The sequence below is a fragment of the Lepus europaeus genome, chromosome 1 (genome assembly GCF_033115175.1).
Source record: "Lepus europaeus isolate LE1 chromosome 1, mLepTim1.pri, whole genome shotgun sequence".
Taxonomy (NCBI): Eukaryota; Metazoa; Chordata; class Mammalia; order Lagomorpha; family Leporidae; genus Lepus; species Lepus europaeus.
In genome coordinates this window covers 74,616,895-74,640,413 of record NC_084827.1, presented here as the reverse complement: position 1 = coordinate 74,640,413, position 23,519 = coordinate 74,616,895, and the positions used below count along the sequence as shown (strand labels likewise).

Genomic DNA, 23,519 nt, shown 5'->3' with positions numbered 1-23,519 from the left:
CAGGCAGGGACAAAATCCACTGAGCGGACGCTCTCCTGCCCCGGTGCAGAGATGCAAGGATGCCTTGCAGAGGACCAGCACGGAGGCGGAAGCTGAGGAAGCATCAGTCTGTTGCTGCACCTCTCAGGGAGACCAGAGCAGCTTCCCTCTCCAGTCCCACGCCTGAGGCACGTGTGAACCTCCTTCACGCCACAGCCGCTGCCCGTCGGCAGCTCCAGCTCTCCGCTTCTCACATGCATCGGAATAAATGGCTTTTAAATTGCTCAGGGAGGCCGAAAAAGGAGGGAGGCAGAAGGGGTCATAAACGCAAAGCCTGCCTGGTCTTTGATGTCATTATTTCAAAGCCCGGGATTCATTCGCTTTAGTGCCTGCTGCTGTGGCCAGCGAGTGAGGGGAGTCTAGGTGATGGAGTGCCGTGTCCTTGTCATATCCACCAGCCTTTTGAGCCATCATTCCACGAGCAGTGTTTTAATATATTCCAGGCAGATGGACAGCCACTATGGGATGGGATCAGGGACACCGAGGAAGGCACTACTTTTTCAGAGATGAATATACACCCTTCGTGTTCAAAATGCAAACCGCAACCGTTGGCTGTTAAGGCAATCTCTCACATCATTGCCCGGGCCTTTGGGTCCTCTATTCTTGTCCGCCCCTGGATATTAGGGATCTCAATTTTGGCCTATTTCCTATTCCTTGACAGGGTAAATGGATGGGAGGTAAGTAAGAGTTCTTTTAAAATCTGCAAGGCTGAGCAAGACACTCACGAGGCTGGGTTAATACAAGTGTGCGAGACAGCAGTGACACGCTGTTGAAATCCAGCACTGGCAAATGTTATTTTCAAGGAGCTTGAACTTTTTCCATCCCCCGAAGTGGAGAAAAATAAAATGAGGCCAATGGCAAAAATAGCGTCACCATCAGAGGATGTCCTGACGATTCTGAAGTGTCAACCAAAGCAGAAGGCGATGGGAAACCAACAGTGAAGAAGGGGGCACGTGTCATGCCGGGGAGGCTACACCCAGGCATGGGACTATAGGTGACCTTGAAGGGAGACAAAGTCATAATCAAAACAAGCCAGGCCTTTGGCCAAGGAGATAAGCAGGTGTCTAACGACTTTATTCATGGAATCACCCAATGGCTTGATGGTACAAAGAATAAAATGCATTGAAACTGAGGCAAAGAGGAGCCACATATTCTTTTGGCTGGTGGGGGTCCATCGAGTTTCTTCCATGAGGGTATTTCTGAGGATGGGATGTCCTGGGTTTAGCAGAGCTTGAATTTGCAAAACAAAGAAAATCATGGAGGGGCCACTTCTGTGTCTTGATCCCAGGTCCAACTCTCTAGCCTACTTCCTCATGTTTACCAGAAAGTTAACAGTAACACCTGCCCTGTCCACCGCTCCTAGCTGTTGTGGCAATCAAAGAGAGCACCACAGGTGAATACATCTGCCAGAAACGAACTGCAGCACAGTGATTGGCAGTCACCATCAGGCCATGGGAGGCCATCTGCTCGACCTCTCTCTGCCATTGAACCCCTAAAGGAAGTCAGACAGGGACCAGTGCTAAAAAGTCCACTATTAAAGACAAGTTTCCCAATGCTGCGGCAAACACCATGAGAGGGATCCACCTGATTTCTTCATGACGGTGCCCTTTGTGTGGTTCCTGGCACGTAGCAGCTGCTCAGTAAACACTCATAAAATTCATCAACGAGGAGGCCTCACTCATCAACATAGGGAGATCATTTAACTTTAAAGTGCCAGCCAACCATCCAGGCTAAACTGGTTTCTTCACAAATCCAGCATGTAGAAAGGACATAACCCATTGGGCAGACTTCTCCATGGTGTCCAAGTACCACATCTTCATGCTACGGCTCAGCCAAATACTCCTCAGTGGCTCCCCAAGCTACCTCCACCACACAGTCTCAACCCTGCCTACGGCTGTGGCAATCAGACCCCCGCCTCCTCATAAGGTTCATCTGCCACTATTTTAATACTTACACTAGCCAAGTTGGTTTCTAGCTTTCTCTCGAACTTGTCATCCTGTCTTCCACCTGACTCACCCTGCCTGGCCCACACGCCAGGGGCGGCCACACCCATTCATTTCCAGCATCTTCCATGATGCCCTTTGTGATGTTTGCACCCATGGGGAGGGACTTCCCATTACCTAGCTTCAGTGTCCAGCATGTACTGTGGGAAGAGGAGGAATGAGGACAAGCTGGGTGGAGGAGTCCGGCACCCCCGCTCATGGTGCAACCTTTAGTTCCATCACAGGGTCCCTCCTCCCAGGAAAGGCCTTACCTTTCCCATCTGCATCCCGACCCCCGGCCCAGATTAGAGGCCCCATGAACATGCTCTTGGGCTAAAATTCGGGGGTGGGGACCTTTCTCCTGCCAAGGGCCATTTGGATATGTATAACATCACTGGTCAGCCATACAAAATTATCAACTTAAAAATAAGCTTGCCACAGATTTATTGAATTTTGAGTCCGGCCTGCAGTCGCCTTAGCAGAGCCAGAACAGCTGGTTTCATGGGCCTCCTATGGCTGTGGGCCGGACGTCCCCAGCCCTGTAAGCAATTAACAAACCGGCAGCAACCTCCATCCCCGGCAACACGGACTTCTCAGCGACAGCTGGCAGGGCCAGTCACCGTCCAGACAGGGCCTTAAGAGCTACTGCAGCACTGAAGTGACGGCGCGAAAGATTCTGATCCCATTGTCAACGCCGAGGGAAGCCAGCCTGGGAACCGCACGCCTGGTGAACGTCGACACAGCGACTGAAAACCCACCTTGGTCTCCCGGAGAAGAAACTGCAGGTCCCGTCCACTGAGGATGCCGTGGTTTTTCACGTAACTGGGAATATTCTTGGTACTGGAGCCATAAACAGTCGCGTGCACCTCCATGTACGTGTGAATTATGTCCAAGTAGAACTTCTTATTCTAAAGAGAGCACACAAGCAGAAAGTATGTCTCTCTTCTTTTCATTGGTGTTAACAACCTGTCCATTGCACAGAACTGTAAGTGCCTGGGGCCACTCGGGGTGGGGGGTGGAGGGAGGGAGGGGGAGAGGGACAGAGAGAGGGAGACAGAGGGAGACAGAGGGAGAGAGGGAGGGAGACAGAGGGAAAGGGAGAGAGGAAGAGATGGAGGGAGATGGGGAGAGAGGGAGGGAGACAGAGGGAGAGAGCAAGAGAGCAAGACAGGGAGAGAGAGAGGGAGGGAGAGAGGGAGGGAGAGAGGGAGAGAGAGAGGGAGAGAGAGAGAGAGAGAGGGAGAGAGGGAGGGAGAGAGAGAGGGAGAGAGGGAGGGAGAGAGAGAGGGAGAGGGAGGGAGAGAGAGGGAGAGATGTTCTGAATACTACGCTGCAGGAATTTGGCAATCTGACTACTGAAATTTCTTTTTAAAGCGACCTAACTAGATATGTGTTAAAATAGATTGCTCCAGCAGTTTAGTAAGAAACACATTAAAGGCAACAGAAGACCCAACACCAGCTTCTGCACACAGCCAACTGTCCTGAACTACAACCCCTGCTTTGTCAATTAGCATGGTCCCCCTTTCTTCCTTTGGGTCATTTTCTTGCTCAAAGGAGAGGAGGTTGGGGAAGGGAAGTTCAAAGACAGCAGTAGGTTGGGCTGGAGTATTTATCCCGAGATGCTAAGCTGTCCCCAAGGAACAGAGACATCCCAGGTCTCGCCACTATTTCTAGTGAGGACGAACTCACGTTGTGGGAACTGGATCCCACCTAACTCAGGTCACAGGGAGGTGGGAGTTCCTCACAACGTGGACTGATTGGCTCAGGATCTGGAGAGAGGTTGAAAATATGCAGGGAGACCTCAGTGGACAAGAGAGATTCCCTGTAAACCGGGATGAGCCCTGCAAGCCCTGAGAGTACTTCAACTTTTTGCTGTAAGCCAAAGCAACCCTCTTCCTGCATGCGTGGTCAGTGAATTTCCAGGCAGGTTTCTAAATCCAAACCACCTGTGGCAGGGAAGCAAGCTCACTTTCTCTTCCTCCCCAGGCTTCCGCGTGACTAAGTTGGACAAGCCGCATTTTGTGGGTTGTTTTATTTTTTTTTGAAATTTGTAACGTTCAAGTTCTGTAATGTTTTCCAGTTGTAGGAAAGTGGGACATGGTTTTCTCATTCTAAGTCTGTTTTTGGACACTCCAGGCAAATCTATTAATAGCCAGTCTTGTGACTTCGGGTGGTAAGAGACACAGGGGGTGTGGCACCAGGGGTTGCACCACATGGGGGAGTGGTGGACAGGCTCTGACCATGGCAGGCTGCCATCTGCCCTGGGGAATAGTGCAGAGGTCTCTTGACCTTGGGGAAATGGGTCTCAGATCATGCCCTAAAGTCTGCAGGATGCAGAAACAGCAGAGTCCACATCTTTCACTTCAGGTACCTGGAAGGTTCTCATTGCAATCAAGAAGCCCGGCCCTGCAGCGGGATGCCCGAGTTAAATATGCGAGTACAGAGTGACACCATATTTACAGTTGGCACTGGGTCAAAGTTCATTTGAAGGACTCTAGGATATGGTGCTTGTGTGAGACATTGGTAACACCTACCCCCACACAGCCTTCTCAGGGCCCTGTGCCCACCCACAGCCCTTACAAAGCAGGCAGGGAGCTCTGTTACCCTGCCCCCAACCTGCTGAACAGCTTAGGGTGGGTCTGACCTGCAGGGGATCCCATCCTCCACCAGCCAGGTGGAGTGAGCCAAGCAGACCCTGTCTTGTGAACTCAGGATCCTGTGCACAGAGAGGTCCCTGGCAGATGCCCGTGAACTTCAGAGCAGGAGGGGCATTCAGGGAGGGGTCTGGGCAATGAGGGACCAGGTACATTCTGCAGATGCCTGGTGCCGGGTGGGCAGGGTTGGGGAAAGAAGAAATGACTGAAGGGAGGGAGAGGAGGAAACAGAATCACAGCTGGCAATAAGAGGAACCCAGAGTTACTGTGATCCAGACGTCAACCCTGCCAGCGAGCGACAGGGAAACACACATAGACACACGGAAAAGAGGCAGGAGGAAGGGAGAGGAGGAAGCAAAACAGAAGCAGAGACTCAGAAAAGAAAGCAGAGACAGGAGAGAGAGAGAAAACCAGGGCCCAAAGATGCTACAGTTTCCATGTATTTGTAAGTCCTTCCCTGTCCGAAATTCTCCAGAACATTCTGGATCCTGTAACACCAGCAACTATCCAAACTCTTCCCAGACCCCTTAAGCTACTCTGGGTGGACTCCCATCATGCACAGGGAGTCTCCCAGGACACCTGCAGGTCTCACAGCAGGAACTGGGCATGGGGATGGTACCAGGCACCTCTCCCTTCTGCAGCAGGAGGGACCACAGGCTCCAGATGAGGTCTGTGCTGAGTGACAGGCCCAACAGTGAAGGGCCCATCTGGTTCCTAAGATACTCCCTGAAAACAGACTTAAGATTGGGATTCCCAGACTAAATACCTAGGGAAGGAACAACAGATGAGGTTGTACACGCACTGCCATCAAACCCCAGAAAAGGCTGGGGCTCCCTCAAACACAACAAGGGATCAAGTTCAGGCAGATAGAAAGAAATGTAGGTCAAGGATGATAAAGTCAATGAACTTAACAAGACATGATAAAGTCTGAGAGCAAAAATTACCTTCAGAGAGGATTTATGTAAATTCCCCTAGGAGAGGATTTCAACAGGTGGTTATGGGAACAGAAAGCCTCAAGCCTAACTCTTAACCTTGGAAGGCGACGTGACAGCAGAGGAATCCCACCTCAGGCATCTTGCTGCCACCTGTCAGAGTTCTCTAGGAATCTGGTGGGGGTGAGCCCTGTTATCTGTCCCAGGCCAAGGTGCCACTGGAACCTCTCGTACCAAGTTACTGCCACTGCCACAATTCACGCTCACTGGATGCTAAATGAACCCAGAGAGGCATCCCCAGCTCAGATCTCTTTCTGAACTTCGTGTCCAAATATCCTGAACATGGGCTGGCACTGCCATGCTGCAGGTTAAGTTATCTCCTGCTACGCTGGCATCCCACATTGTAGCACCGCTTCGAGTTTGGGCTCTGCTGCTTCCAATCCAAAATTTCCTGTTAATGCATCCAGGAAGACAGCTGCAGATGGCCCAAGTATTTGGACTCCTGTCATACATGTGGGAGACCAGGACGGAGTTCCTTGCTCCTGGCTTTGGCTTGCCCAGACCTGGCTGTTGCAGCCATTTGGAGAGGGGAGCCAGGGGATAGAAGATTGATATCTCTCTCTCTCTGTTACTGTCTTTCAAAAACAAATGAAAAACTCCAGTAAATATCCTGAACCTTTCCACCTAGTGGATACAGCTACTTCTATACAACAGGTCAAAAAAGGGAACCCACCACCTTAACCAGCCAGCATCCTTTTGTCTGTTCCTGAGTCCAGTGACTGGTGCTGTCCCCAAGCCAGGTCCCTGGACTAGACTCACACTTGTCCTTCTGTTCTCCCCACCTCCTTACCCTGCCCCAACACACCCACACACACATCCACTTAGTCTCAGTGCCCTGATGATTCTGCCTTCACAGCATCTAACTGGTCTCCTCCCCTCCAGGCTCCGATCCTCACTCAACTGTTCTTGGATGAACACAATCAACATCTAGCACACTTTAATTCTTCCAAATACACAACGGTGTTGAGAATGACTACAAAAGAGTATGTACAGCTCCACGCTATTTTTGTCCATATTTAAGCCATTCTCCAAAACCATGGACAATGTTTTAGACATCTGGACATTTGCAGAGAACACAGAGAAATACGCAAAGGGATGTTTTACATCAACTTCCAGGTACTAATTAACAGGGCTAGAGGCAAGGTTTGGGGAGGTGGATGGAGACTCAGCAGTGCCTGTAATTATGCCACTTTTCTATTTAAAAATATTGCAAGACATGAACAGTCACACACCTGGGTGGTGGGGATACAGATGTCTTCAGCGACTTGAATGCACTCCCAGAAAGTTCATGTGTTGGAAATTTAATTCTCACATTCACAGGTTCTCTGGCATTTGGAGGTGGGGCCTTTAGGAGGTAATTAGGCTAAATGAGCCCCCCCACGGTGACATTATGGGCTCCAAAGGAAGAGGCAGCATGAGCTGACCCAGCACACTGTGCTCTCTCTCCTGTGACACCCCTGTCACAGTGAGCAGCAGTGCGAAGGCCCTCACCAGCTGCTGAGCAGGTGCCGGCATTGAGAGCCAAGGAAACCTGTGTTCTTGATCATGACCTGGTCTCAGGCGATTTTGTTACAGCAACAGAAAGCACATGATCATAGCCTCTTATTTAATTGTTTTTAGTATACGTGTCTCCTAGTAGAAATAGAAAGTTTAAAATAAGCGCCACCTGGGTCCGGCACCATGGCACAGGAGATTAATCCTCCGTCTACAGTGCTGGCATCCCATATGGGTGCCGGTTCTAGTCCTGGCTGCTCCTCTTCCCATCCAGCTCTCTGCTATGGCCTGGAAAGGCAGTAGAAGATGGCCCAAGTCCTTGGGCTCCTGCACCCACCTGGGAGACCTGGAAGAAGCACCTGGTTCCTGGCTTCAGATGGGTGCAGCTCCGGCCACTGGGTAGTGAGTCAGTGGATGGAAGGCCTTTCTCTCTTTCCCTCTCACTGTCTGTAACTCTACCTCTCAAATAAATAAATAAAAAAGTCTTAAAAAAATAAACACCACCAAGACAAAATAAAACCAGTCTGTCCCAGTCTCCAAAGCCCTCCCCACTCTCTCCAGGGCGGAAGGCTTGGCTCTCGCCATGCAGATGGTCAGAGGCTGTCTCTGCTCAGGATGGACTGTGCGTGTGTGCAGGGCCTGGGGCGGCATCCAGCAGATGTCACCCTTCCTTCCTGTAGCTTAGTCAACCAGGCCATCGGGAAGGTGACATCACAGAGTTGGGCGTCCCACTGACCATTGTCCTTCTCTCATGTAAGAGTGCAAGAGGAAAGAAAATCCCCTTTCCAAAAGCCCTAAGACTCCCAAGCTATGTGACATGCAGCCAAAGAGAGCTTCAGTCAAGCACCCTGCCACAGGACAGGGACCACTGCCCCACCTCGGAGCAACGGGAAATGCCGCCAAGGGTCTCAGCTGAGCAACGGCAGCCCCCTGAGGCTTCGTCTCTAGTTCAATCTGAATTCCCATTAAGAACAACTCATCTGATTTGAAATTCACTCTACCTAGGCTCATTTGAGGGGATGCAACGAAAGAGAGTGGGTGCTGCCGTCAGCGAGCTGGGTAGTAAGTGTATCTTTGGCTGTTTTTAGCTGTGGTCAAGGCAGGTACATCTGCAGAACTGGTATGAGGTATTTAGGCTTGGGAAGAGACCTTTAGAAAAACAATGCAAACTAAGCCGCAGGACAGGAAGAGGTAGAAGGCAGGGTCAACTGGAGAATGGAAGGGCATTCCCTGGCTTCTTTGTTAGCTGGTGAACTGGGAATGTAGGCATATTTGGTAAGTGGCATATTCTGAGCCTTGGATTGGAGTGGGCAATATGCATTTTTCTCCCCAGTAACACCCTTGCTACCTGCTGTAGATACATATCCCTTCTCCTAAACACAATGTCCCTTCAACCACTTGGCACCTGTCATTTCAAAAGAAAAAGGACCCTGATGCCCTGCCCCAAGCTGGTTCATCCAGTGGTGAGCACCCAGTGCATCCGAGCTAATGGAGATCCCCCCAGGAAATACTGGATGGGTGTGGAAGTCAGCCCTTCTCTGGAGTGCCAGCAGTGAGCTATCAACCTGTTAAGGCAAGCGTGTGCATCATTGTATGGAGGTCAGGCTCCAGGCAGAGAAAAATCAATGTCCTGCACAGAAGAGGCCAAATGGGAGGGTCGTCCTGGCACGCTCGTAGTCCATGGCCAGGTGCAACCTTGCCCTTCCTTGGGCAAGAGCTGCCTACTACCTACCATGTGCTAAGCTCATAAAGGTAGGCTTCACTCCTCTGCAGCAAGAAGAACTCTAACAAGACAACCACATTTTGCAAAACTTCATGGAAAACAGACATGAATTTCATGAATTTCAATTTTCTGCACCAAAATAAATGTATTCATTAATTCAATTTTCTGCATGTATTCTGAAGAACGTTTGTACACTCAGCATTGGATGTTTATTTGGTCTACCATGGATTTTCAATCATTTCTCAAGTTGTAGCTTCTACCTCCTTTTTTGCCATAGCTTTTACAAATCCATGGCGATGCAGCCTGCTTTTTCTCTATGAAACCCAAAACCATGGTGTCAGTTTTGACTGAATCTAGACACGGGAGTCCTTTACCACTGCCGTGACATCACTCGCTGAAAGGCCGCACTTGGACTTGTCTATGGCACTGAATGAAGACCCTGTCAGTCTGTCTCCATTCACTCTGGCGTCCGTCCCCTCTTGCTGTCCGAGCTCTGAGTGCAGCTCCTGTGTGGTGGTGACGCGCACCCATGCACCCTCCCCGATTCCTGCCTTCGCTGTCTCGGGCACTGCTCACAGCCAGGCTGCTCTCCAGGGAGCTCCATGGTGGGATGGGGCAGAGGGTCTCCTTTCCGAAAGACATTCCAGAACGAGGGAGGTTCTGGGCCTCCGTCAGATGAACTCAGGCTTTTGGGACAAAGGATAGAAAAGGACAAATAAAACCCGCCGCTTCTCTGTCCCAGACACGGGCCAGGAAGGGCTGCTCTCACATTTGCTTGGGAGTCCAGGTCCCCTGTCCGCTCTGTGTGACTCCTGGGGAGGCAGCGTGGTGACCTCCCCATCCTGTCATTTGCCCCTCTCTCGGCCTCCTTTCTCCCTCATCCTAACAGCCCTGGGTTTGCATCTCCTTCCCCACTGACATTGTTTATTTATTTTTAAGGAATACAAATTTCTTAGGTACAATGTTAGGAATATAGTTATTCTTCCCACCATACCTGCCCTCCCACCCACATTCCCACCCCTCCTCCTCCTCCCTCTCCCTTTGCCAGTCCCATTCTTCATTAAGATTCATTTTCAATTAACTTTGTACACAGAAGACCAACTCTATGCTAAGTAAAGGTTTCAACATTTTGCGCACGCGCACGCACACACACACACACACACAAACTATTTGAAAACTAGTTTTACAGTTAACTCTCAATACAACTCATTGAGGACAGAGCTCCTGTACGGGGAGTTACTGCACAGTGGTACCTCTTGTTAATTTAACAATTAACATTTTGGAGTGCCAGTTCAAGTCCTGGCTGCTCCTCTTCCTATCCAGTTCCCTGCTATAGCCTGGGAAAACAGCAGAAGATGAGCAAAGTCCTTGGGCTCCTGCACCCACATGGGAGACCCGGGAGAAGCTCCTGGCTCCTAGCTTCAGATAGGCCCAGCTCTGGCCATTGCAGCCATCTGGGGAATGAACCAGCAGATCAAAGACTTTGTGTCTGTCTGTCTCTCTCTGCCTCTTTCAAATAAATAGGTCTTTTTTACAAAAAAAAAAAATTTTTTTTGGGGCTCACAAGGGACACAGTCTCAGGCTTGGCCCAGCTCCTCCTGATACCCTCTAAAGACCTGCCCATCTTATCCCTTGCTGTCAGTGCCAAGTTCTACCACCTGCTCCTAGCAAAGTAGCTCAAGTCCATGACTACCTAAGGGTATATGGTAATCAAAAATCACATGCCAGGAGAGCTACAAATCTTAAAAGGTATATGGTACAATGAGTTTATCTTCCCTTTAACTTAGCTATAAAGTGTAAGGTTCTTTCTGAGGACTTGGGATGTAGGAGGGAGATAAAAGCCAGCAAACTCATGTGTCTGCTCCAAAGTCCAAACTTCAACAAGAACGAACAATTCTTTTATTCTAAGATTAGAGATAAGCCCCCAACATGCAAATCTCTGGGATTCTCAGCCGTGAAGCAGAAATAATTTATACTGCGGGGTAATTGAAAATCTGTGCAGTCCTTGGCTCATTTATACTCAAGGTCAAGTTGTGTGTGTTGAGGTAGGAGGTGGGGGAGGGGAGTAGTTCTTGGCGCCTCCCACTCAGGCTGCAGAGGGCTCAGGGAGACCCTTGGAAACTAGGCCTCTCAAGGCCTGTCCTCCCCTGTCTCACCACCCCCAGCCCAAATCCCTGCCTCTCCAGGAGAAAACACAGTGCTCAGTATGAAAGCGGGAGGAGTAAGGACACCCAGCTCTCGTCTCCAGCCTGGTCTGAGGTGCCCCTGGGGGTCTACAGGCTTAGAAAGGGGGTCTCTTCCTCGTGATACCCTAGGCTTCTTGACTTCTTCTTGCATCAAGGAGAATTCATCCCTGGCACCGGCTGCATAGCTGGAGAGCAGGCTGCTCCTATGTACCTACTGGGCGCGAGGGAGAGGAAAGAGTATAAACACTTGGCTCAGGATTCCCCACCGCCTGATTAGGTGACAGTCCTGGTCTCCAGTCTGAACAAAGAAACGGGAAGGGAGGATCGTGGCTTCTAAATCCACACAGGACAACGGGCTCCAAATAAGACGTGGCTGAAGGTGCCAGGAAGCTGTCATTGCTCCGCGGACTGGAAGCAGGGTCACCAGGGCTGTTCAGAGACTCACTACGCATTCTGAAGCGCCCTCCAGCCGGCAGCTCTCACCAGCACGGCGTGTGTGTGTGTGTGTGTGTGTGTGACTAACCAGAGTGAGGACTGGGGATGGTTGTCTATAAACAGCCCTGGCAGCAGCAGGCCAAGCACACCCCCACCCCCACTGCTATGCGGACGCGAAGCCATCCAGCTGTTTCGGGGGCCCTGGCCACGTTGTGTAAAATTTAGTAGGCAGTTTTGGGTCATCGGTGAAGTCATTTGGCTCTTGCTTTCAGCTCTGTGACTAACTTTCTGGTGGGAACCTGGGCCAGCTCCCAAGCTTCAGTTTCCTGATGTGTAAAACGAGTGGGGATTAAAATTGCTGTTAACTCTTGCGGGCGTTCGTGGCAACAAATGAGATCCTGAGCACCACAGTGAGATACAGGAGCACAGCCCCGGCATGCTCTGCCCCCTGCAAGAGTCCTGTCCCCCCTCCCCCCTCCCAGGGACCTTGGCCACCCCGCCAGCCCCTCCCCAGGCCGAGGCTCCCCCACCTCTCAGGCTCGCTTCCACCTCGCCACATGGCTGCGGCCCATTTCCAGTTTTGCGCTCCAGTGCGTGAAGGCTGCACTTGCTCAATTCCTCTGCAAGGCACTCAGCCTGGTGCCATCTGCACCGCTACCCACGGCTTCGCGATGATGGATGTGTCAGTCGGTAATAATGTGCATAATCTCTTCCCCCAGAACACCAAGTGTCAACACTCGTCCTTGTAGGCTGGGACCTGACGTGTGACAAACCAGGCCATTTAAACCCCACGTCCCTCCCTCCCTCCGCGCTCTCTCTCTTGGCCCCTTCCTTTTCCTGCTCCCATCACATCAAGTAGCAGCCTTGGACATTCCGGGCGTAATCTCTGTCCTGTCTGAGACAGGATCGAGACCCTGATTCGAGTAGGGCGGTCAAGGTTCCCTTGAAAGGACGGCGACAGCCAGGCTTTCACAAAGGGGCCGATCTCTAAGAGGGAAGCCAAGAGTCCCCTCCCCCCGTCCCTCAACATCAATCACAGGCCTCTTGACATGTCTTCGCTTCATTCCTGATTTCCTGAAATGCCAGGATAGCAACAATAAAAGGGATTCGCCTAATTAGAGTGCATCCGAATCCGAGATGCTGCCGGTAAATGTAGTCAGCAGGCAGAAGCAGCTGAAGCATCTCAGAGGCAGCGGTTTGGAAACAGGAACAATGAAAATACCCCAGGGAAGCAAAGGTGAGGGCTCCCTCTTGTCTATCATTTTGGAAAATCTTCTCCACGCTTCCTAGGTCTTCCACTCCCCCACTCCCTCCGCCTCCCTCCTGCCTCCCATATTTCCATTTCCCGGTTCTGTGGCCCAGCTCCAACACACTCAGCCTTGAGGACGAACAGGATCACAGGGCAGGGACCTGGAGCCAGGAAATTCGGTTCCCAGACTTTGCGCTGCCCCTTTTCTGGCCCTGTGCCTTCAGGAAGTAGCTTCATCCATCCGAAGTTGGTTTCTCAGGCACTAACCAGCTCCCTCTTCCAAAGCATTGTGGGTAAGGAAGAGAGTTGTCAACAGCCACTTTCCTCTACCCCATGCGCACAGCTGCTGAGGATGGGGAGTTCTTGGGAGGGAAGGAATGAGGTCACGAGTGGAGCCCTCCCGGATGGGATCAGCACCCTTCTAAGAAGAAACCAGAGATTTGGCTCACTCTCATTCTGCCTTCTGAGGATGTAACCAGGAAGAGGCCCTCACCTGAACCTGACCATGCTGGCAACCCCTGCTCTCAGACTGAGCCTCCACAGCTAGGAGGCATAAGCGTATGCCCTATAGGGCATCCAGGCTCTGGTGCTTTGTCACAATGGCCCACAGATTAAGCCAGTGGTGAACTGTGGTCCCTGGTCTTTCAAGAGTTGTCTTCCTACTCAGAAATGCCAGTCTGTCACTCACCACTCCTGGAGGGGAGGGGGTTCCTCTTTTCAAGCCTGCCAAGTGGCCCCTTCTTCTTAATGCTTTCCTTAAGCAGGACATGGGGAAACACTGAAGGCTGTAGCCTGTTGTACACCTAGGCCACCACTCCCAGCTGCAAGTCTGTACAACGTGATACTGTACTGAATACAACAGGCAACTGTCACACGGTGTTAACTATTTCTGTCTCTAAATGCAGAAGAGGGACAGTAAAACTATCAGGCAACAGGAAGTTTTGAGCTCTATGATTATGTTGAGGGGACTGGCATTGTATATGCTGTCTGCTATTGACCGAGCTGGTTCACGCAGCCACTGCCTGACTGCACTAGAACATAGTCGTGCTCATGGATAGGCTGGAGTACGCCACGTAAGTAACACCAACAGGGCCAGTTCAGAGACCTGCCCCAAGTTCTACATTTAAAATGGTAATGGTGGGGCTGGCGCTGTGGTGTAGTGGGCTAAGCCTCTGCTTACAGCGCTGATATCCATATGAATACTAGTTCGAGTCCTGGCTGCTCCTCTTCTGACCCAGCTCTCTGCTGTGGCCTGGGAAAGCAGTAGGGGGTAGCCCAAGTGCTTGGGCCCCTGCACCTACGTGGGAAACCGGGAACAAGTTCCTGGCTCCTGGCTTCGGATCGGCCCAGCTCCAGGTGCTGTGGCCATGTGGGGAGTAAACCAGCAGATGGAAGACCTCTCTCTGTCTCCCCCTCTCTCTGTAACACTACCTCTCAAATAAAAAAATACAATGTTAAAAAAAAAAAAGACAAACCTTTAAATAAATGGTTACGGAGCTCTGTCCTGTGATTCAAATAAAATGTACTTTGTGAAAAAGAAACGTGTGCCTGGAAACAAAACTCATCTCTTCCCATGTTTTCTGATTTTAAAAAATAATCAATGCTGCATTTTGCTTTCGGAAAATGCATTTGGAGGACACCATTGCTTTGCTCAAACCTGTAATCTAGGAAGGGGACTCCTAAGTGGGACCCACAAGATGATCCACAGGGATACAAGAAAAATGTATCAAAGTGCTTGTAGAGCTTTCAACATTTGCATAATGTACGGGTTGTTATTGTACTCAACATTTTTTTTACCAATAAATGAGTATCCATATAATGGGATGTCATGTTCGAAGTCTTTTCATTGACAAGGCTACAATAATCAAAAACGAACTGAAGACCACGTGTCCATCTGGAGCCCTGGATAGAAGCTTGCAGATGACTCCTTGCCCAAGAACTCAAGGGGGCTGGTCAGCCTCTGCTGGCGTCTATTCCTCCTGACCGGAAGGGTGGGAAAAACAGATGAAGCCGCACCAGTGCCTTTTCCGGCTCAATTTATAAAGAATATCTAGAAAAGGAGAATCATAATTTTTTTTTTTTTTACGTTTTACCCAGAGGGTGTGGGGCAATGCAGAATGAATGCATTCATTAAAAAGGTTCCAAAGAAGTATCACTAAGTTCCTAAATCTTCATATACAAAATACATGAAACTCATATAACCTAATAAAAAAAACGGTTCCAAAGATGGAAGGCTTGGTTGCTGTGTCCTTGACAGAATCTGAGCTCAGGACCATGTAGCTTCTAAGAGAGTCACCTAACATCGACTTTACTTAGACAAAAATGCAAGAACTCTGAATTAATTCTAGAAGCAGCTTGCCATAACCCACATTAGCTCCGATTCCAAATTTATTCAGGTCACCTTCACACACCATTAACACAGTTATGCACCAAGCCATCACATACCATATGTGCACGACTGCGGGCCTCAGGGTCTCCAGGAAAAAATTAATCACCGGGGAACCTAGCTAGCTGGTTGGTCCGATGGTTCAGCTGGTGAAGCATATGGAGGGAGCACAGAGGATGACGCGAAACCCGACTTAGCAAAATGAAAGCGAGAAAGCTTCCCTTGCAAAGAGGAGCAAATCCGGAAAAGGCAGAGGGTGCTAGCTCAGTGCAGATGCTGCCCAGAACTGTCTCCTGGGAGGACTTTGCAAATGTGCCCACACTTAGCATTTCCAGACTAAATTTACCAGTCGATACAGCATCTATAAGAATAGCTGCAAAGGGCTGAAACACACTAAATGTGAAGTGAGTTCATAAAGGCCCTTCATTAGAATATCGCCAGTTGGCCAGCGCCGTGGCTCACTAGGCTAATCCTCCTCCTGTGGCGCCAGCATCCCGGGTTCTAGTCCCGGTCGGGGCGCCGGATTCTGCCCCAGTTGCTCCCCTTCCAGTCCAGCCCTCTGCTGTGGCCCGGGAAGGCAGTGGAGGATGGCCCAGGTCCTTGGGCCCTGCACCCTAGGGGAGACCAGGAGAAGCACCTGGCTCCTGGCTTCGGATCAGCGTGGTGCGCTGGCCGCAGTGGCCATTGAGGGGTGAACCAATGGAAAAGGAAGACCTTTCTCTCTGTCTCTCTCTCTCACTATCCACTCTGCCTGTCAAAAAGAAAAAAAAAAAAAGAATACTGCCAGCAGGTACTAATGAATGAATGATTCTCACTGGCGGCTCACATTCGGAAAAGCTAAATCCCCAGACATCAGACTCCTCTAGATGTTAATACCAAGACCATCTATGAAGCAGCCTTGCAAAACTCCGACTTGAGCTTGGTCAAGCTGCTGGATCTTATCTACTCATTTCAGAAAACACAACAAGGAGAGAAAGATGGTAAATCACACTAAGGGTACACAACAAGCACAAAGTTCAGGCTGCGGGCAACTCTGCAGGGTAAATAACCTGGTTTCTTCAACAAAAACTTGCATTAAGAGAGACTTCTGAAACATACCCAGAGCCCATGGCTGATTCTTCTTTGCATTCTAATTTGAATAAGCAATCTAAAACTTGAGAAAAGCTAAAAATTCTGGACACTGTATTTTAACATTAAGAATGCACTGCTAATTATTTTAAGGTGTAATAGCAGTACTGGTGTGGTTTATTAAAATCCTTACATTTTATGTATACATTCTGGAATCGTTGGCAATGACAGAAGAGATGTTTTGGATTTGCTTCAAAATAATCTGGATCGGATTGGGGTATGGATGAGACACACTATGACTGGCTACAGTTGGTAATTAGTGAACCTGGGTGATAGGTACAAGCAGGTGCATCACACTATTTTTTTCAATAGAAAATTTCCCTGACAAGATCTGGTAATAGGGACTGGTGCTGTGGCATAGCAGGTAAACCTGCCACCTGCAGTGCCGGCATCTCCTTTTGGCGCCGGTTCCAGTCACGGCTGCTCCATTCCCGACCCAGCTCTCTGCTATGGCCTGGGAAAGCAGAAGATGGCTCAAGTCCTTGGGCCCCTGCACCCACATGGGAGACCTGGAAGAAACTCCTGGCTCCTGGCTTTGGATCAATGCAGCTCTGGCCAATGAGGCCATCTGGGGAGTGAATAGAACACCGACCGACCAGTCACTCGCTCTCTCTCTGTCTCTCTGTAATAAATAAATAAATCTTTTAAAAATAAATCTTTCAAAAAAAACCTAGCAATAACAAAAAATGGATCCCCATGATTTATTCTGAGAAAAGGTTTCCAACACTCCAGTGTGTAGAGAAAGGATGCTTTCGTGTCGACCCTGACTCTGTGGGACTATACTTCTCTCTATCCCTCTCTTGTGCACCCTTGCGGAGCCCGAGACTCTGACCCCAAGACATCGGGCCACCCACAGCGGCGTCTCCGGATTTCTGGTTGCCAAGTCTGTGGTGATCATAGAAAAATGTGTGTAACGTATCCTAATTCTGCAACAACCCTGCCTCCTTGCTTTTGGGGTTCCTATGTGTAGTCTCCCGCTCAAAGGTGCATTTCATACAGTTGTCTTTAGAGCTCTCTACCCTCTGTGGCTAACAGCGAGCAACCTTCTTTCAATATTCCTGTCCCTTTTGTCACCTTTCACCCAGCCACTCGTCTGGGTTCAGGACCGAGTCACCATAAGGACCATTCCTCCCTTCCCTTCTAGCGTGAGGCGGCTGGAGGCAAGCACCTGCAAGGTGCTCTTCACCTCTTGCCAAACAGAACTTGGAGCCAGCATTGTGGTGTTGCATGTTAAGCCATCATTTGCAGTGCCAGCATCCCATAGGGGCATCAGTTCAAGTCCCAGCTGTTCCACTTCCGATCAGCTCCCTGCTGATGTGCCTGGGAAAGCACTGTAAGATGGTTCAAGTGCTTGGACCCTGCACTCAGATGGGAGACCCAGAAGAAACTCCTGGCTTCAGCTTGGCCCAGCCTTGCTATTGCAGCCATCTGGGGAGTGAACCAGAGGATGAAGATCTCTCCCTCTCCCTCTCTCTGTAGCTCTTTCAAATAAATGAAAAAAGAAGAAGAAGAAGAAAAAAAAAGCAGCTCGGTGCCTCCTGTGGACTCAGCTCTATGTGAAGATTTTCCAAGCTACTTCCCAGTTAATCCTCATAAACACCTTAGAAGGCACAGGCTACTGTTTCCACTGTGCAGACAGACAAGCTGAGGACAGAGTGATCAAGACACCTGCCGACGGTCATCTAGCAAGCTAGGTGGCAGGACCAGGAGGGGAGCACTGCTCTTAAACAGCGGGCTATGGAATCTAGCTTCCGAGTCATTTGTGGTGAGAATGAAGTACTGAGCTCTTCATCTGGCCACGTGGCGTCTGGCACGCTCATACTGTGCTAACAGCTTGGTTGTCTCTATTTATATCTCCACCCCAACTTGTGTTTATCCTGAGATGTCCCACTCAGGTGTTCTCCCCGGGCATAGGGCACTACCCTCCCTACCCTTGCATCTAATACAGAGATTAGCTTAGCACATATTCCCTTTGTGGCTGTGGCTATGGAGAGCTATCCTGTTTTCCCTCAAGGACAGAATCTTACTTTCATTTGGGGCAGCTGTAGTCCTGGTTAAAATCCATCTTTCCCAGTCTCCCTAGAAACTAGGGGTGGGTAACGACTGGAACCTTCTGCGAGAACTCTTGAAATCTATGCCCTTTCTATCCCTCATTCTTCCTTTTGCAACCTAAGTGGATTGTGGACCCAAAGGTTGGAGCTCCAGCAGACATCTTGGATCAAGAGGTAGCTTTGAGAATGGATAACACCATGAAGACAGCAGGGCTGGGAGACACAAAGAGCCTGAGTCCCTGAAGATAGCCCATTAAAGTAGCTCTGATGTAGCTCTCATGTGCCTTTCTTAGATGAGGGGAAAGGAAACTCCAAATTAAGAGATTTCATGGTGTTTGTGTGTTTTTGTGTGTATAATCTAATACATCCAAATGCAATTCTTTTTTGCTTTTAAAGATTTATTAATTTGAAAGAGTTAGAGAGAGAAGAGGCAGAGAGAAGAGAGAGGTCTTCCATTCTGCTGGTTCACTCCCCAAATGGCTACAATGGCCAGAGCTGAGCTGATCTGAAGCCAGGAGCCAGGAGCTTCTTCTGGGTCTTTCATGCAGGTACAGGGGCCCAAGGACTTGGGCCATCTTCTACTACTTTCCCAGGCCATAACAGAGAGCTGGATCAGAAGTGGAGCAGCCAGGACTCAAACTCAAATACGGGATGCTGGCACTGCAGGCGGTGGCTTTACCCGATACACCATAGCACCAGCCCCCAAACGCAATTCCTAATTTACATGACATACCCACTCATGGTCAGATCTCCATTTTGGAAGACCCAAGCATCAACATTTCGTGTTATCTATGTAGTCATTTATATGAACTCCTTCTAACTCCTCTGAGGTCACCCTTTTCCTTCTTTATTCCCCAGTAATGCTTTGAGGATACGTTTCTCACTTCGCCTCTGACAACTTCTCAACCCTGACCCTCCACTGATTTTTTCATAGCCGGGCCACAAGCTGATTTTGCACAAGCAAACATAACCCGTGACTGAACTTGGCATCGACATTTTTGTTCTCGCGCCCTTCTGTGAATTTCTGTCTCCATATCAAAATATTCCCAACACATCCTGTGATGTGATTTTGGCTGATAACAAGGTGCTTCTTATACCTTATCTCACCTTCCAGAACACTCTGCTGCTGACTGACTCAGCTCCTGATGAACTGGTCCACATTTTCTCCGTCTATTGGAATGAGTATTTTACTGTATATGTTGGGGGGGGGTACAAAGAGCTAGATTTATCTTCCTTTTACTAAGCATTCATCCAAACTTAATCTTGTGTATTTCTTCCTCCCGAGAATGCTCAGTATTCCTCATCTTCAGTGGCTTTATGACCTTCCCTCAATGTCATATCAATAACTTTTCATTTTTTGCCATGCCCTGTACATACACTGAGATATTTTTATAAGCATCCAGTCTTATAAGTGCATTTAAAAATCATACAGGGGCCGGCGCTGTGGCGTAGTGGGTAAAGCTGCCGCCTGCAGTGCTGGTATCCCATATGGGCACTGGTTCTAGTCCTAGCTGCTCCACTTCTGAGCCAGCTCTCAGCTGTGGCCTGGGAAAGCAGCAGAAGATAGCCTGAGTGCTCCAGCCCCTGAGCCTGCAAGGGAAGACCTGGAGGAAGCTCCTGGCTCGTGGCTTTGGATCGGCACAGCTCCGGCCATTGCGGCCAATTGGGGAGTAACCCAGAGGATAGAAGACCCCTCTCTCTGCCTCTCCTCTCTTTAAAACCTTTAAAAAAATCATACAGTAAGCTTCCCTCCTCCATAGACGATACATTCTAAGATCCAGCAGTGGTTGCCTGAATTCATGGATAGTTTCAGGCACCCACTGGAGAAACAATGTGTACAAATTCTATTTTTTTTCTGATAGGCCTTGCAGCACTGCCACCAGGTAACAGACTTGATCTGTCCTTGCATGGTTTACTGCCCTGGCCACTCCTCTGCACCCTGCTCTTGCCCTATGGGCCCATTATGAAGTAAAGTAAGAGTTACTTGAATACAAGCACTCTGGTACCCCCAGAGCCACTCTGACACCTGGGACGGCTACTCAGTGACTTCCAGGTGGGTTGCAATAACGGAATGGATATGCTGGACAAAGGGGCGATTCACAGCTCAGGCAGGCTGGGGCAGGGCGGGACTTCATCTCGCTACTCAGAAGGCATGCAATTCAAAACTTGTCAATCATTTATTTCGGGAAGTTTCCACGTAAGGTTTTCAGAACATGGATGATTGGGCAACTGAAACAGTGGAAAATGAAACCTGATGGCAGGAGGGAGGTGTGTCTGTCTAGTCTATGTCTAGCCCCTGATCTTGAAGGCTTAACATGCTGGCTCAGTCGAGTAGCATTTAGAACACACTGCCTCCATCCCCACTGGGTGAGGGCAGACAACATGCATTTGAGTACCAATAAGCCTTCGGCAGGGAACGTGCCAGCCCCCCTCAATCAGCAGCCCAGAGCCTCCCAAATCTACAGACAGCAGGGAAGGGCTTTTGAAGGACGAGAGGGCGGTGAGACACCAGTCACACTTTTCTCCCTCATTCTCCTTGGACTGACACACAGATAGAGGGAAGACAGAGAAGGAGATCTCCCACCCATCACTTCACTCCCCAGACGGCTGCAACAGCTGAGGCTGGGCCAGGAGCCAGGAGCTTGTTCTTGGTCTCCTATGTGGGTGGTTAGAAACTCAAGTCCTTGGTTCATTATCTGCTGCCTCCCAGGGGCATGGGCAGGAAGCTGGATTGGAAGTGGAGATGGGACTGGCATTCCATCTGGAATGTGGGCATTGCAAGTGGCAGTTGAACCAGTGTGTCACCTCCCCCAGCCCTGGAGCTTGGTCTCCCTAGGCAGGCAAGGGAAAAACTTCTAAAAACCCGATCCAGTTCCATTCAACACATTCAGTTTAGAGGCAGGCTATGAGTGAACCCTCAAGAAAGGCAGTGTGGAGGGAGGAACAGTGTAGAGACGAGCCAAGGACCCAGAATGACAACACATTCAGGCCCAGCTGGCCTGCAGGCAGGACCCCATGACTTCCCCTTGCGGGGCCGCATCACAAACATTTTAGGCTTTGAGCATCCTGCGATCTTTGTGGAACTCAGCCACTGCAACTCAAAAGTAGCCCCAATCATGAACAAACATGAGTGGCTGTGTACCACTGCAACTGTAGGGGACCCTGAAATGCGAAGTTCACATGATTTCCACAAGTCCCAATGTATTCTTCTGATTTCTTTCTCAACCATTTAGAAACATTAAGCGTAGGGAACCGCTGACTTGGAGCTTTGAGATGTATCCATGGTGAGATTAACCTCTGTATCATCAACAACCATTGACACTCACTGGCAGAACCAGACAACAGCAGTATTTGAAACAGCCCGAGGCAGCCAGTGGGAGGAAGACAATTCCAAAAGTTAATTGTTTTAATGAAGTATAGCTGAACAGCTAGATGAGCAAGGAGATATTTGACTAATTTTTTCTTTGCAGGGCTTGATTTAAATTGGAAGCATTTTAGGGCCAGCATTGTGGTACAGCAGGTTAAGCCTTTGCCTGCAGTGCCAGCATCCCATATGGGCACTGGTTCAAGACCTGGCTGCTCCATTTCTGATCCAGCTCCCTGTCAATGCGCCTGGGAAAGCAATGGAAGACGGCCTATGAACTTGGGCCCCTGCACCCATGTAGGAGACCTGGAAGCAGCTCTGGGCTCTGGGCTTGGCCCAGCCCTGGCTGTTGGGGACATTTGTGGAGTGAACTAGCAGATCAAAGAGCAATCTATTTTCTTTTTCTGTAACTCTGCTTTTGAAATAAAAAAGTAAATCTTAAAAAAAATACTGGAAGCATTTTATAATTTATAGGAAAAATTAAAAAATCATTAAAGTGTTTGCTATTGTTTAAATAAGAAAGTAAAATGCAAAAGTAAATATCTAATACCTCATGACAGCTATTTAAACCTATCCATAGTAGACATCATTACTCTTTATTGTTTGTTCAATGTAAGAGGGAGTTGTTGATTGGCTAATAGAAGGAATCTTTTTGGAGCTGGCACTGTAGCAAGTAAAGCTGCCACATGTGACACTGGCATCCAATTTGGGCGCTGATTTGTATCCCAGCTGCTCCAATTCCAATCCAGCTCCCTGCTAATGGCTTGAGAAAAGCAGCAGAAGATGGTCCAAGTACTTGGGCCCCTGCCACCATCATGGAGACCCAGATCAAACTCCTGGCTCTGGTCTGCCCAGCAACGGCCATTGCACCCACCTGGGGAATGAACCAGCAGATCGAAGAGCTCCCCTTCCACCTAAACCATCATAAGTAAATCTTTCAGAATAAATCAATAAAATAATAAAGGAATTCTTTCATGTAAGACAAAAGAAGAGATACTTATGCACTGTGAACATTTTCTTTTAACCAAAAACCAGAATGTAAGGTCTACAATGTGTTGAATATGTTAAGTAAACGTAAAAATACTTGCAGAACCAGGCAAACGCGACATCAATACTTTTCTGGATTTCCCCATTAGTTTACTATCATCTCAACTCCCATAATTTAACAGCACTTTTTGAAGACTCATCTCTATTAATTTCTTTGAAAGCTACCACCTACGCTTACAAACAAAGGCTGTTTTTATTTGTCACATTGGTATTTCATCAGTTTATGTCAGAGCTCATGAAATGACGCAATCACAACGCAGGCATGTGGTGTCCCCAGGTCTGGGAAGATACACACACACAGCACTTTCCTGGGGTAAGCGGCCTTTGGAGAAGCAGAGATCCATCCAGTGACCTGGCTCTCAACTGTGGATGGCTCAACATCGTTAGGCAGGGGAAAGGCTGAAAAGCTCCACGGATGTGTGGTCCCCACCACAACTGTATCACAGTCACCCAGAACATCCACAATCCTTGGGCCATACCCAGCCTATCTTGCTGCATTTGAACTCCTGGGGTGGCAGCTGCGTTTGTTTGACAAGGTCCCCAGTGGATGAAGCCTGCCCGGCAGCCTCACCCTCCCATTGAAACACAATAGCAATCTCCAGCACCCGTGCTGCACACTGTCCCCAGCGGGGGACTCCTCTCACACACACAGAGGCTCGGATCTAACCGGCCTGGGCGGTGCGGCTGGGCCCTGGGATTTTTAACTGCTCTTCAGGTGACTTCCAAGAGTGGCAGTTGGGACCCGACCACGTGGCAGCACAGAAAGGTGCTTCTCATTGGTTGAAAACT

At 49.4% G+C, this 23,519-nt stretch overlaps 1 protein-coding gene across 4 annotated transcripts in view; it reads right to left on the bottom strand.

Annotated features, from left to right (window-relative positions):
- The window catches only part of MGAT5 (alpha-1,6-mannosylglycoprotein 6-beta-N-acetylglucosaminyltransferase), a 372,713-nt gene that overhangs the window by 44,888 nt on the left and 304,306 nt on the right, over positions 1–23,519 (bottom strand). For all 4 annotated transcript variants that reach the window (XM_062199312.1, XM_062199298.1, XM_062199317.1 and 1 more), the window contains one exon: positions 2,780–2,929. In XM_062199312.1, the coding sequence (XP_062055296.1) occupies positions 2,780–2,929 (150 nt within the window). The remainder of the gene's footprint in view (positions 1–2,779; positions 2,930–23,519) is intronic.